Source organism: Aquarana catesbeiana, linkage group LG01 (assembly GCF_042186555.1).
Source record: "Aquarana catesbeiana isolate 2022-GZ linkage group LG01, ASM4218655v1, whole genome shotgun sequence".
NCBI classification, from domain to species: domain Eukaryota; kingdom Metazoa; phylum Chordata; class Amphibia; order Anura; family Ranidae; genus Aquarana; species Aquarana catesbeiana.
Genome location: NC_133324.1, coordinates 878,283,880 through 878,297,048, shown reverse-complemented (window position 1 = coordinate 878,297,048; position 13,169 = coordinate 878,283,880). Strand labels below are relative to the sequence as shown.

The following is a 13,169-nucleotide window of genomic DNA, read 5'->3' as shown; positions in this document are numbered from 1 at the left end:
AAAGACAAGTGTGTCTTGCCTACAGTCAAGCATGGTGGTGGGACTGCACGAGTGCTGCCGGCACTGGGGAGCTACAGTTCATTGAGGGAACCATGAATGCCAACATGTACTGTGACATACTGAAGCAGAGCATGATCCCCTCCCTTTGAAGACTGGGCTGCAGGGCAGTATTCCAACATAACGACCCCAAACACACCTCCAAGATGACCACTGCCTTGCTAAAGAAGCTGAGGGTAAAGGTGATGGACTGGCCAAGCATGTCTCCAGACCTAAACCTTATTGAGCATCTGTGGGGCATCCTCAAAACGGAAGGTGAAGGAGCGCAAGGTCTCTGTCATCCACCAGCTCTGTGATGTCATCATGGAGGAGTGGAAGAGGACTCCAGTGGCAACCTGTGAAGCTCTGGTGAACTCCATGCCCAAGAGGGTTAAGGCAGTGCTGGAAAATAATGGTGGCCATACAAAATATTGACACTTTTGGCCCAATTTGGACATTTGTTGCAGCGGTTTAGACATTAATGGCTGTGTGTTGAGTTATTTAGAGGGGACAGAAAATTGACACTGTTATACAAGCTGTACACTCACTACTTTACATTGTAGCAGTTTTTTTTTCAGTGTTGTCATAAGAAGAGATATAATAAAATATTAACAAAAATGCAAGGGGTGTACTCACTTTTGTGAATATATATATATTGCAGTTCCTATTTATTTTGAATAGCCACTAGCAATATTCTTTGTTCTACCACCACATCTAAGGTAGTACTACAGCCTCTCATCACATGACCTAGGTCTGTGAGTGGGAGAGTGAGTGAGGGTGAGTGAATGTGAGAGAGTGGGGAAAAAAAAACAAACAAAAAACACACCCCTCACGCATTTGAATGGGCTGCCCAATGTACAGAAATCGCAACAAAAAAGGTGTAAGTACCTTTTATTTATTTTTTTTTTTCAATGCAGTGCACCACAAGATGTGCCATTTAGAATGAATGCCAGCGAATGGCACCTAAAAAGGGGGGGGGGGGGGAAGACCCTGCTGTCAGGATGAACATCAGAGCCAATCACAAGCTAGGATGTGCCCCCAAAGTCAGATGAAATATAAAACGTTCCTATTTGGCTGCAGAGAACATCTCAGGCTTGCATAACATGGACATTTCAATTAGCTTTCCAGTACATTGCTCAGAGCTCTGTGGTTTCTTTATTCCTCTACTACAGGAAACAGAGATCAAACAGGAAAAAAAAAAAAAATCAGTTGATATCTCTTGCAGATAAATAACATCTCATAAAATGTCTATTTCTGTCAGAATGCTGTGCACTAACCTCCCCAGATTCATAGCATTCCTATCAGGACAGCAGCTCTATTCCTGTCAGTACACACCCCTGACAACTCCGTCTTTACAATTTCAAGGAAACTTAATTTTTTTTTTTTTTTTTTTTTTTATGCATACACCCTTATCTATAAAATGTTTATTACAGTACGCCAATATCCACCGCAATAAAAGTGGAGCAAATACCTCCAGTGCTGGGACTCTACACAAACTCAGCTGCACGAGTCTGATAGCAGCTTAGTGACTTCTCAGAACTGAAGTCTTGACATTAGCTCCTGGTCACGTCTCAAACTGCATGGTGCTTGTATGTTCTCCCCGTGTTTGTGTAGGCTTTCTCCAGGTGCACTGGGTTCCACCCACAATACAAAAACATAGGGATGAAATCACATTCCTGGTGCCCAACCTGCATCCCTGTGGTGTTTGAAGTGCAACCCTTGGGACCCAGAAGTCACTAGTGGAAAACCAATTTGTAATAGGGCATTTAACCCTTTATTTCCAGGGTCCCCCCCCCCCCACATGGCCGACCACCTAACTGGGAAAATAAATCATTACATTTGACGTTTAATACCGGGATTATGGCTGCAGCTAGATGCCATAAACCCGGTATTAACATTTTCTGCAGCTGCTGCTCTTTCCGATAACCGTGGTCCGCTAGTTTCTGGGCTTACCTGGCTCATCCGGAAGCCTGAGAACCAACCCGGCAGGTGTGGCGGCTGGCCATAGAGATAAGCAGTGGAAAGATGGCCTCCGCTCATCTCTATGGCCTGGGAGGCTGGGTGCAAAATCATGACGTCACTTCCCGGGTTCATGGCCAATGCAGACCAGGCCTTTTCTTCTTTTTTTTTATTTTTTAAAGCAGCAGATCAAGGTTTTTTTTTTTTATTTTGTTTTTTTTGATCTGATGCTTTTTATTGTAGAGGAGAGATGTGGGGTCTTATTGACCCCACATCTCTCCATAAAGAGGACCTGTCATGCCTTACCTCGATCACAAGGGATGTTTACATTCCTTATAATAGGAAAAAAGTGATCAAAACATTTTTTTAAAGGACAGTGTAAAAAACAAAAACAAAAAAAGGCCTCGTCTACATTGGCTGTTAATAGGGAACTGACGTCATGACTTTGCACCCTGCCTCCTAGGCCATAGAGATGAGCGGAGGCCATCTTTCCTCTGCTTATCTCTATGGCCAACTGTCGGATTGGTTGTCGGGCTTCCCGATGAGCCAGGTAAGCCTGAGAGCCACTGGATCACCTTCATCAGAAAGAGCGGCTGCAGAAAATGTTAATACCGACAGTAATGCAGGTAATGCAATAAAGTAAATAATCCCACCCCCTCCAATGCACAAAATCGAATGCATACATGGGTCACGCCCACATATGTAAACAGTATTCACATCACACGAGAGGTATTACCGTGAATGTCAGAGCAAGAATCATAGCACCAGACCTCCACTGTAAGGGCTTGTTCACACTTGACTACATTTCTAAAACTTAACTAACGCACCTATAGCGCTAGTATGGGCGTTAGACTCGCGTTAATGAGGCATTTTACAAGCGTTAATGACGAGTTAAAAATGCTCCCCAAACGCCCTATGGGCAGTTCTGAAGCATTTGATGAGCGTTAAGGCGAATTAAAACCGGTCCACAAACCGCTATTCCATTACAGGAAATTAACAAATTTAACGCCCCGCAACTGCACCGCAAACAACTGCCAGTGGTAAGGACAAGGCAGCCGGCTTCCCGGCCCGCTCTTTAACCACCAGCTATACACAGTGTGTTAAAGAGGAAAAAAAAAAAAAAACACATGCTAAAACGCAACACTTGCATTTTTGGTACAGGTCCACTGAAGTCTAATACACGCAAAAAGCAATCTGCTGCGGGAAAAAAAAATTTCCTGACCCTTTAAAAAACGCACCATAGGAAACCATGTTAAATGGACTGTAGTGCATTTCTGAAAAGTGCAAAACGCACTAAAAAAACAAATAGGTGTGAACCTAGAGAAATGAATCACATTGTGTCAGTCACTGCTGCTCTGTCTCTTTCAAAAGATGGCTCGAAATTTCGCCTGAGTTTTGAAGATTCAAGCTATGCGTGGCCCAGCAAGCACCACCAGTAAAGTCAACTGAAAAGCCAACTGAGCCAGGTGGAAAATGATCTGAGTGCAGCCTATCAGAAGGTCACCGTTCAGTTTTTTTAGGCGGTCGCTGATGCCACAGCTGCCTGAATACAAAGGACGAAAGTGGAAATTCCTGTATGTATTCTATGCTGTTAGCATGGATGGGGCAGAAGAGAATATTCAGCGGTGTATTGCTATTTCTGCAAGCAGGGGAGCAGCTGCAGCTGGCACCCCAATTGAATTTTAGCAGCTGTGCAGGGGATTATGGGAGTATAAATTAAAGGAGGGCTACAGGTAATTACATGCGCATTTAGTGTCTAATGACTATATATTAGTATTTACTAAAACAGAATTTTGTATATTTACCCAGATCTAAATATTTTTTGTGGGTTAAAACAAAAGAAAACAGCAGATGACTTCAGTGGATGCTTACAACGGTAATAAAAGGCCTCTTTATAAACATTTAAGACTCAAGAAAGTCTCGGCATGCCCAGGATTAGTTCTGACTTATGATGAAATGCAGGGCTTTCTTTAAAGGCATTCTTGTAGGCTTTTTTTTTTTTTTTTTTTTTTTTTAAACACACCTAAAACATTACATATTTTCTGAAATCAGAGGACTCAAAAAATAAAATGATGGTAGTCATAATTTTTTATGTCACATGACAGTAGAAAAATGGTCATCAGATTATTCTAAATTTTGGTTCACACAAAGGCCTCATTCACACGGGCATACTAAAAGGAGAAAAACACACAGGGGGTGCAAACGCCTAGTGCATCATCCAAGGTTTATTAAAGAAACCAATTGCCAAAGAAATACAAGCAGAGAAAAGTAATATGCATGACAACGATCTCCGATGGTCGGTCAACGTGGCGACCAACCTATAGGCGCCGTCGGCAGGCTGACGTGTTTCGGGGACAACCCCTTCCTCAGAGTTTAAGCAAACATTGGTTTGCCTCCTGAATAAATGTACTGGGCACCCTATTACTCCACCTCCCAGTTGGGGGGAGTGTTACAGCAACAAACATAGTTAAGGGTCAAAAAAAAAAAAAAAAGAAAAAAGCAAAACACATCAGCCTGCCTATAGTCATTAGGTATAGACAATGCCCGTTACCACGTTGACTGACCATCGGAGATTGTTGTCATGCGTATTACTACTGTCTGCTTGTGAGTATTCGGCAGTCCAGGTGGTTACATAGACCCTGCTTTACATCCCTCTCTGGTGTCTGACCCTGTAAGCGCTGGAGAAATTGTTCTTCCTTACACTTAAAAGAAGAAGCATGCTTTTTGGCATATTTCTACTGTGGGTCACAGAAGTGCACTTAGTTCTGCACTCCTGTGACCGAGATTCAGCCAACAGGAGGCCAATGCCCGCTGTTGGCTTTCAGTCTTGGCTCTGCAGGGTTCCCAAGAATATTGTAGGGATTTGCCCAGATGCCTGACAAGCAGTTGACTCGGTCTCTGAACATGCTACCAAGAGCCTGAGCCAGCTGTTCCTTGCCTCTGCACAGCCCAGCACTCCAGTTAGTGCTGGAGAAGCAAAGCAGAAAGCGACTGACAGCCAGCCACCACTCTATCCTCCCCGAAACCGAGAACTGAAGGATCAGCTGTCATGTGATCCCTTGGTTCTTGGTCTTAAAGCCAGCAGTGGACAGTATAGGCAAGTATGATTGTTTTTTAAACCCACACCTTGCTTTTAAGGCATTCCATGCATCCACATGCAGGCAGTCCCATACAAGTCTGCATTCAGAGACACTCACCCACACAGCAGTCAAATTAGGACCAGCAGATGTTTCCCAATTGATATGAATGGGACAGCCTACCAACAGATGCTGGGAACACCTGTGTGAGCAAACGCGGCCCGTCACATGGATGTAGGGCTAAGCGTGCCCGTGTGCATGAGGTCAAAACTAACATTTTCCGTACAGAAAAAAAATTGGGTGCGGCTACAAAATGGCAAAAAACTACGACAGTCAAATCCTCACTTGTAAACACAATACAAGCTGGATGACAGTAGCTGGCACTTCTTCCTTGCAATCTGATCGGGATTTTCTATCTGCACAGAGTTTGTATATTCTCCCTGTGCTGGTGTACTATGATTTCCTCCCACACCCCAAAGACACGCTGGTAGGATAATTGGCACTTGTCTAAATTGGCTCTAGTATGTGTGTGCATATGCCTTACATTGTAAGCTCCTGGAGCAGAAAGACTGATGTAAATGTACAGTGCATAAATTGCTGAATACACCGTCAGAGCTACAGTGCCTTGCAAAAGTATTCACACCCCTTGGCTTGGCAGTGCACTTGTAGTGCAAAGTGAATTTCCCTTTAGTAAATAAACCCCTGAGTGTTTACTGGCAGCAGTGTACAAAAGGCCTAAGGTTGCTAAGCAGTTGACAATTGGGGCCCAAAGAAAGTTACTTTCTAAATACTGCCAATGTTCATAAATCTCCATGCTGCCTATGACACTGAAGGAACAATGTAATGATGGATGAAGCAGGGGGGCTGGACAGCTAACTGACTTAAATTCCTGAAAATCGAGATTTGCATTTATTTTTTTATATATGTTTTGATACTGCCAGACACTCAAAAGGATGGAAGAACCATATGGGCACAATGAGCATTCTTGTCCACAATTTCATTTGAGGGCAGCTTTTTTGTGAAAACAGATTAAAGGCGAAGTTCCCCTTTAAAAAAAAATATAATAAATACACATTTTTTTGCAGGAAGAAAAAAATGTGCATTTATTATATTTTTTTTTTTATAGGAGCCTGCAAAGTACCGCACCCGCGATCAGCGGATAACAGGTGCAATGTCAGGCTTCTGCAAACTCTTCCTCCAGCTCTCAGCCCGTACCTTTTTCAGTTGCAGAGTTGGAGGAAGGGTCAATAGACTGAGTGCATTGGTTACCGCACTCATAGTCCATTGAGATATAGAAAAGTCTGTCTGCCTCAGCAGTGGAAGATGGGACTTGTAGTTCATTAATTCACAGATGCCCGCACAGTCACTCACAATATTAAAGAGATAGTGACTGCAGGGAAGAAGAACCTCTGCATGGTGTGAAGACAGGGGGGTGTGGTGTGAAGGCATTTGCACCATGTTGCACCCTCAAGATGGGTGTAATATGCAACATGGTGAAAAAGGTAGACTTTACATTTAAAAAAGAACTACATTTTCAGTATAATGTTTATGTATATATTCTAGAGGTCTTTTGCTTTCAAAATGTTCTGGGCTTTTTTAACATATTTACCTCGATGCGATGCTGCATCTATCCCCCCCCTTTTTCTAAACGATCAAACAACACTGCTAATCGTTCAGTTCTCCCCACCACTCTGAGCGGAGAGCCATGACTGTCAGTCTCCAGCTCTCTGCTCGGAACTTTCTTTTGGAGGTATTTAATCACCACTGTTTTTTTTTATTTTTTGCAAAAAATACGAAAAAAGACCGAAAACTGAGTTTGTTAGAAAGTGTTGTAAAAAGGTAATTTTTCTCCTTCACTGATGTACGCTGATGAGGCAGTGCTAAAGGGCACCAATGAGGAGTCACTAATATACAGCACTGATAGGCACTGTTGGGTCTGCACTGATAATCAGTACAAGTCTCCCCTTTGAGGAAATGTCACTGATTGGCTCTCCTCTCCTTACACTCTGTTAGTGTGAGGAGAGGAAAGCAGATAACTGGCATTTCCTTGTTTACATGTGATCAGCTTTCATTGAACACAGCTGATCACATGGGTAAAGAGCCATATCAACAGCTCTTTACCGAGATCGGGGATGCGCCATGCCCCAGGGACACGGTGCACCCCCGCGGGTGCGCAAGTGCAGCGAGAGTGGGACGATGTCAAATTAAGTCGTCCCAGAGCAAGAAAGCACCCTGCCCGCCGTCATTTGTCTATACGGCGGGTGAGAGGTGGTTAAATAACTTTTCAACTCAAAAATGCGCTTTGTAGCATTTGTGCAAAAAATGGAAATATTGGTCTGGCAGCAAAAGGGTTAAAGTAGAGTTGCCCTTTAAATTTCAGCTGGTATGCAAAGAATGCTGAGGAAGGAATCACAGTGATAAACACACATCTATATGGTAACTGAGGGTTCTTTAGGCATACCTGGCACAGCTGTAAAGCCTCCGGGTGATCCGGATTTATGGGTCTCTTCTTGCACCTCTGGGTCAGTAGCTGCATTCAGCTGTGATCGGCCAAGTACATGCGGGGCAGCGGCTGGCTCCGACTCCATGTTTTCTGGAAGAAATAAAAAAATATATATTTCTCTATTGGAACATTGTTGTGCAAGCTACAATTTAAAAGGAAGATTCTGAAGACAAGTCTATCACAGATTATTCCAAAAATGGTGCAACTATGCAGCGTTCTGACACTTTCCTGAACAATCAAGTTGATAAAAACAGAATGTAATGATTTGATGCCAATTCAATTGTCACAATACTATGCATTACGTGTCCTGCAAAAGCCAGATAAACCCTCTTCTCTTAGCTACAAAGTTTAGTGCTTCCTTGATCATCATCCAGCTTACAGCAAGAAGTAAACATGACTTTTTCCAGATCAAGTAGATTGAAGCCAATAAATTATTCATCCCCAGTTGCAGTAAAAATAAAATAAACCGCAGAACAAAAATTAATAGTACTGCAGCTTACTGGTCCATAAAGCATAACTGCTTTGGTAGAGAAAAAAAAATCCCCTTACATTGAAAGGATTTTAGCAAACTTTGTTGCAGATTCCTACCCATTTCTGCTCTAAAGAAAAAGCAGTTTGTTCCACTTTGTATACTAAATTTTGAATGGGAGTGACTTTTTCATTTTCAATCAGCTGACGCACTTACAAGCTGTAATGGGGAAACTTGCTGTGTTGGCATCCTTTTAGAAAGTGATTAACCCCTTCGGAGTATCTCACCAAAAATAAAAATGTTTGTTGCAGAGGATGCCTAAAATCTGACGTGTATCTTAGTTCAGGCATCTGGAGAAATCAGTGAGGAAGGAGGAAATTACATTTCTGGGGGTGTCCTGAACACCAACTCTTCACCAAACCCCTCGGGTTGCTATATTTCAATGAATTTTACTAAAAATTACAGTGCTGTAGATTGAAAAGGAAAAGCAATTTTTAACATTCGATTTAAATATGGATTGCGTAGCAATTAAATTATACAGACAATATTTTATTTGCTCTCTCCACCCCCCCACAAAAATGGAGTTATACTGTAAATGTGGTGGCTTCATTAGCTTCTAATTTTTACACCTCCCCCCCCCCCCGCCCCCCCTTATTGTAACCTGGTAATCTTGCCATTAAAGAATAAGTGTGGGAAACCATAAAAAATAAACAAACATACATATTTACCTCTATGGCTGCAGCTGTCCCCCCGTCAGCTAAAAACTCACTCAGTTCTCGGGTCATCTCTGAGCAGAGAACAGTGACTGTCAGCCACGGCTCTCTGCCTCCAGCGATCACCAGAGTACAAGGCAGGAGAGGGGGTTTTAAGAGGCTGGCTAAGGCTCTCAGCTGCACACTTAAAGGCTGAGCCAGCTGCTGGTCAGGCATCTGGGTGGATCACGTCATTATTGTCGGGATCCTTCCAGAGCCTGGAGTGGCTCTGTGATGTCAGCTGACATGCAGGAAGTTATCGCCCCACAAGATTTTTGGCTGAAAGAACAGCTATTTTAATTTTATTTATTTTTTTGCACTTGTCAAACAAGGTTCAGAAATCAGAGTTGTTTTCTATGTTCCCTTGCAGTGATTGGCATTGATCAGGTGCAGAAAAAATGTCAGTCACTGTCCATTGTATGAACAGGCCCTAACTCTTTGCATGGCATGGCCAATTTCCCCGTTGATCATATACACCAACAAAGCCTACATTTACATTTCATCTTAAAATCACATTTTTAGACAGCCCTAGGAACCTTAAAGAGAAACTTCAAATTGGCTCCCAGTCCCTTACCTGTCATTCAGCATTCTCTTCAATTCCCAAACTCACCTTCCCAGCTGATCCAGCATTATCCTGTTATCTGCAGTGTTGCTGCCTGAGCCCAGGTGCGGTGCCACCATCTTTGTTCCTGGCATCATCGGGTGCCAGGTGCTTCATCCTAGTTCAGGTATCTGGCCCCCTAGATGATGCGTGAAAGGCCCACCCTCCTCTAGCTTCAGTGCACAGGACCAGAAGCATTCTGGGATTAGTGATATACATAGCCAAGGAAGCTTCAAAGAGCTGGGGATGCCATTTTTTCCCTAGGCAAGCAGGGCTGACAGGTGGCAAAAAAATAAATAAATAAATAATGAAAATAAGTGAGCAGGCATTTTACATTGTGGAGGGGAGAGATGAACGCAAAGATAGCCTGTGTATTTAGAGGGTGAAGTTAAACATTTGAATCCCTGATCTTGTATATCCTACATAAGAGCTTTATCAGTGAAAGAAAATATGCACCAAAACCATAAATGGCAGAAAAAAAACTAAGTTATATGGGGCACAGCAGAATGTCAATGTTGATCAGTCACAATGTTGGCAATCTTGGCGCTGGGTGCAGTAATCAGGCATTGTATGGGTTAATGCCCAAATGTGATGGTCATTAGTCATGAATATTGCGAGAGCTCACTGTCTCTGCCAAACGTTCTTCAGGGTTAGTTCCCTTTACTTCACAGAAAGAAGGAGTGTTCCCTTCTGTCACCAATACTCCAATAGGGCCACGGATTCAAAATCAAGGCAGTGTGCAGAGGGGTGATCTCTGGAATGCCAGGTTGTGTCCCTCTACAGCCCTGGTGCCCAATGGCTGAATGGCAGTAGCTGGAGTATTTGTTTTTAGGGCCTGTTCACACTATGGGTTTTTCTGCAACCGAGCAATGCCAGACATCCAAAGGGCACTCTGCAACCGAGCAATGCCAGACATCCAAAGGGCACTCTGCAACCGAGCAATGCCAGACATCCAAAGGGCAAATACACAATTGTTTTCTATGTGCCCTGTTCACATCAGATTGGGGTATGATGTACATTGAAATGCAGACATGCTGCAATTTTACGTAGCACATCAGATGGCAACTCCGGTCACCACACCGCAGCAGTGCAGACAATGGAACAGAGCGCAAGCTCAGTTTACATCGCTGGCACTGTCCCCGATTGCCGGGATGACAAGCTCTTACAAATGCACAGAAGTGATGTCATCCCATGCAGGTCAACGAAGGCAGCCCAAGACCGGCACCCAGCAGAAGATGCCGACGCAGGATGGGGACCATTGAAGGAAAAGCAAGTTTAGCTCTGTTTATGACCCACGGAAGTAGTGGGCTCCTCATCACGTGATCCAGAGCCCACCTGCCTGCATTGAGAATCCCTAAGGCTGGATTCACACCTATGCAGTTTTAGTGCTTTTTGCATTTTGCAGATTTGCACTACAGTCCATTTAACATGGTTTCCTATGGAACACTATCTGCAGTGCAAATCTGCAAAAAGCACAAAAAATGCACAGGTGTGAATCAGGCCTAAAGGGCCAGTGGGAGCTGGCAGGTTTCCAACACATTTTTACGTAGTTAGTCAGGTTGAAAATAGACAAACGTTTATCTAGTTTAACCAATAAAAAAGGAAAAAATAAAAATCATACAATCCCATATACACACAATCCTTTATCCACAGTTGATCCAGAGGAAGGTAAAAAAAAACAACAAAGCATGATCCAATTTGCTCCAGCAGAGGAAGAAATTCCTTCCTGATCCCCCGAGAGGCAATCGGATATTCCCTGGATCTAAGCTTGGCTGTTAGTGGGTCCTGAGGACAGGAGTTGAGAAGCAATGCTCTAGACATAAAGAGACCCCCTTGTCTTCTGTGATGTCCTTAAAGTGAATAACAACACCAAGTTCACTATGTAGACCCCTTATTTATACATATTCTCCTCCTCTCAGGAGAAAACACATGATAACAAGACAGTCAATCACAGTGATCATATGGCTAGGAGCCTGCCTACTGGTCTCCAGTGTTAAAGCCCAAATCTACGCAAATTAGACAGCTCAGAGGATTTGATTTTCTTTCCTTCCATGACGGGTGGAAAGAAAATTGCACGATTTCCCCCATCAACACAGTTAGTGCAGAGCTATTGTGTTCTGCCGGTGGAGCCTTCACAGAACTCGACAATCGCTGCAGTTGCCATTAGCCGCTAGCAGTGACTGCATGTAGATAATTCCGATAGGCTGGTTGTACTGAGGTCAATCGGTCGACTTGGGTACAATCAGCCTGCCCATACATGGATTGCATCTCAGCCAGTCCCTGCTGAACAAGGATGGGCTCAGGCGTGTTTGCGACTCCACGTGCCCGCACCCGCCGGGAGGCTGACACTGCGCAGCGCTAATCACAGGTAGTGAGACATTTCCAATCTATGCAGCTGCGGATCGGGAAATGTCTCACTGTCTGCGATTATCGATGCGCCGTGTCAGCTTCTTGGCGGGCACGTGGAGTTGCGAACTCACCTGAGCCCATCCTTACTGCTGAACCAGCCGAATTTCAATCTATGTATGGCCGGCTTCAGAAACAATCCCTTGCAATAGAGCTGTGCCCGCACCACAAAGGTTAATTGCTCATTTTGTCCAGGGGGCAGGATACACAGCAGGGTTGCCAACCATCATGAAATTCAAGGACAGTTTTCATCTCTGTACCACACATTCATGGACAGATGTAAAAAAAAAAAAATCTCATGGATTTTAGAAACTATCCATGAATGTACTAACAGTTTGCATCCCTAATAAACACTTTTACCTGTTCCTGTACTCCTCCAGCAGATGGTGCTCCCCCAGATCCTACAGTGGACCGTCCCTCTGTGTCATCATGTCCAATGCGGGGCTATGGCCCCTGCTGTTGATGACATCAGGACCTTAGACTGCTGGCATGCAGGGGTGCAAAAGCCTCGGGGAAAAGCGAAGATCGGGTAAGTAAATCTCCTTTTATTGTTGCCACAATTCAGCAAAATAAGCCTTGCAGTGCCAGGACAGCCCAGCTGTAAGGGATCTTTTTTTGTTGTTTTTACTTGTCTGGAGTTTGGCTAAAAAAAAAAAAAAAAAACACATTTAAACTGGGCTGGAGGGAGTAGGCTAAAGGTAAAATATGAGCAGGGATTGGGGGGGCGGCTTCTGCTGAGTGTCTTTGTGGAGGGCTGTCATCCTGATCTCACCTACCTGGGGACCTGAAACAAGTATATAAGCCATGAATGTAATCCTTGCTGGCCTTCACTTGCTGCATGCTTGTCCTGAGTCTGTGATTGCAGTGTGACCAGGATCAACATGACAGTCATCACTATGCAGAGAGACAACACATCCTACCATTACCATGCAGGCAGATAAGCCAGCTTCCTCCTTGCAGTATCAGTCTCAGCAGTCCCAGCTGTCCTCCGTGCCCTTAGTCCCGGGTGTCCTCCTTGCAGTGATCACAGCTCAGCCATACTCACATTACCTCCACCGTCCACTCTGCAAGTCCACACCCACCGCTGCCAGCAGCCTGACAGGACAACCAATCTATCGCTCTGAGTATGACTCACTCCGGCTGGCTGCAGAGGAGAGCGGCTCTCGATTGCTTTCCCCTCTGAGAGTCAGCAGACCCGCTACTGCTGTTCATACACAGAGCTAAATAAAGCATGTCATCCTTGGACTACCCCATGTGTGACCATCATACAGACTGCCCTATGTGTGTTCATCATACACCCTGCCCCATTTGTGATCATCATACAGACTGCCCCATGTGTGCTCATCATACACCCTGCCCCATGTGT

The 13,169-nt window shown here is 44.2% G+C and overlaps 1 protein-coding gene across 3 annotated transcripts in view; it reads right to left on the bottom strand.

Annotated features, from left to right (window-relative positions):
* WFS1 (wolframin ER transmembrane glycoprotein) overlaps positions 1-12,939 on the bottom strand; it is a gene marked incomplete in the record, with an annotated part of 25,080 nt that extends 12,141 nt beyond the window's left edge. The window contains 2 exon segments of one of the 3 annotated variants that reach the window (XM_073610403.1): positions 7,534-7,665; positions 12,724-12,939. In XM_073610403.1, the coding sequence (XP_073466504.1) occupies positions 7,534-7,660 (127 nt within the window). 3 annotated transcript variants of the gene reach the window in all.
* Between the last annotated feature and the right edge of the window lie 230 nt (positions 12,940-13,169).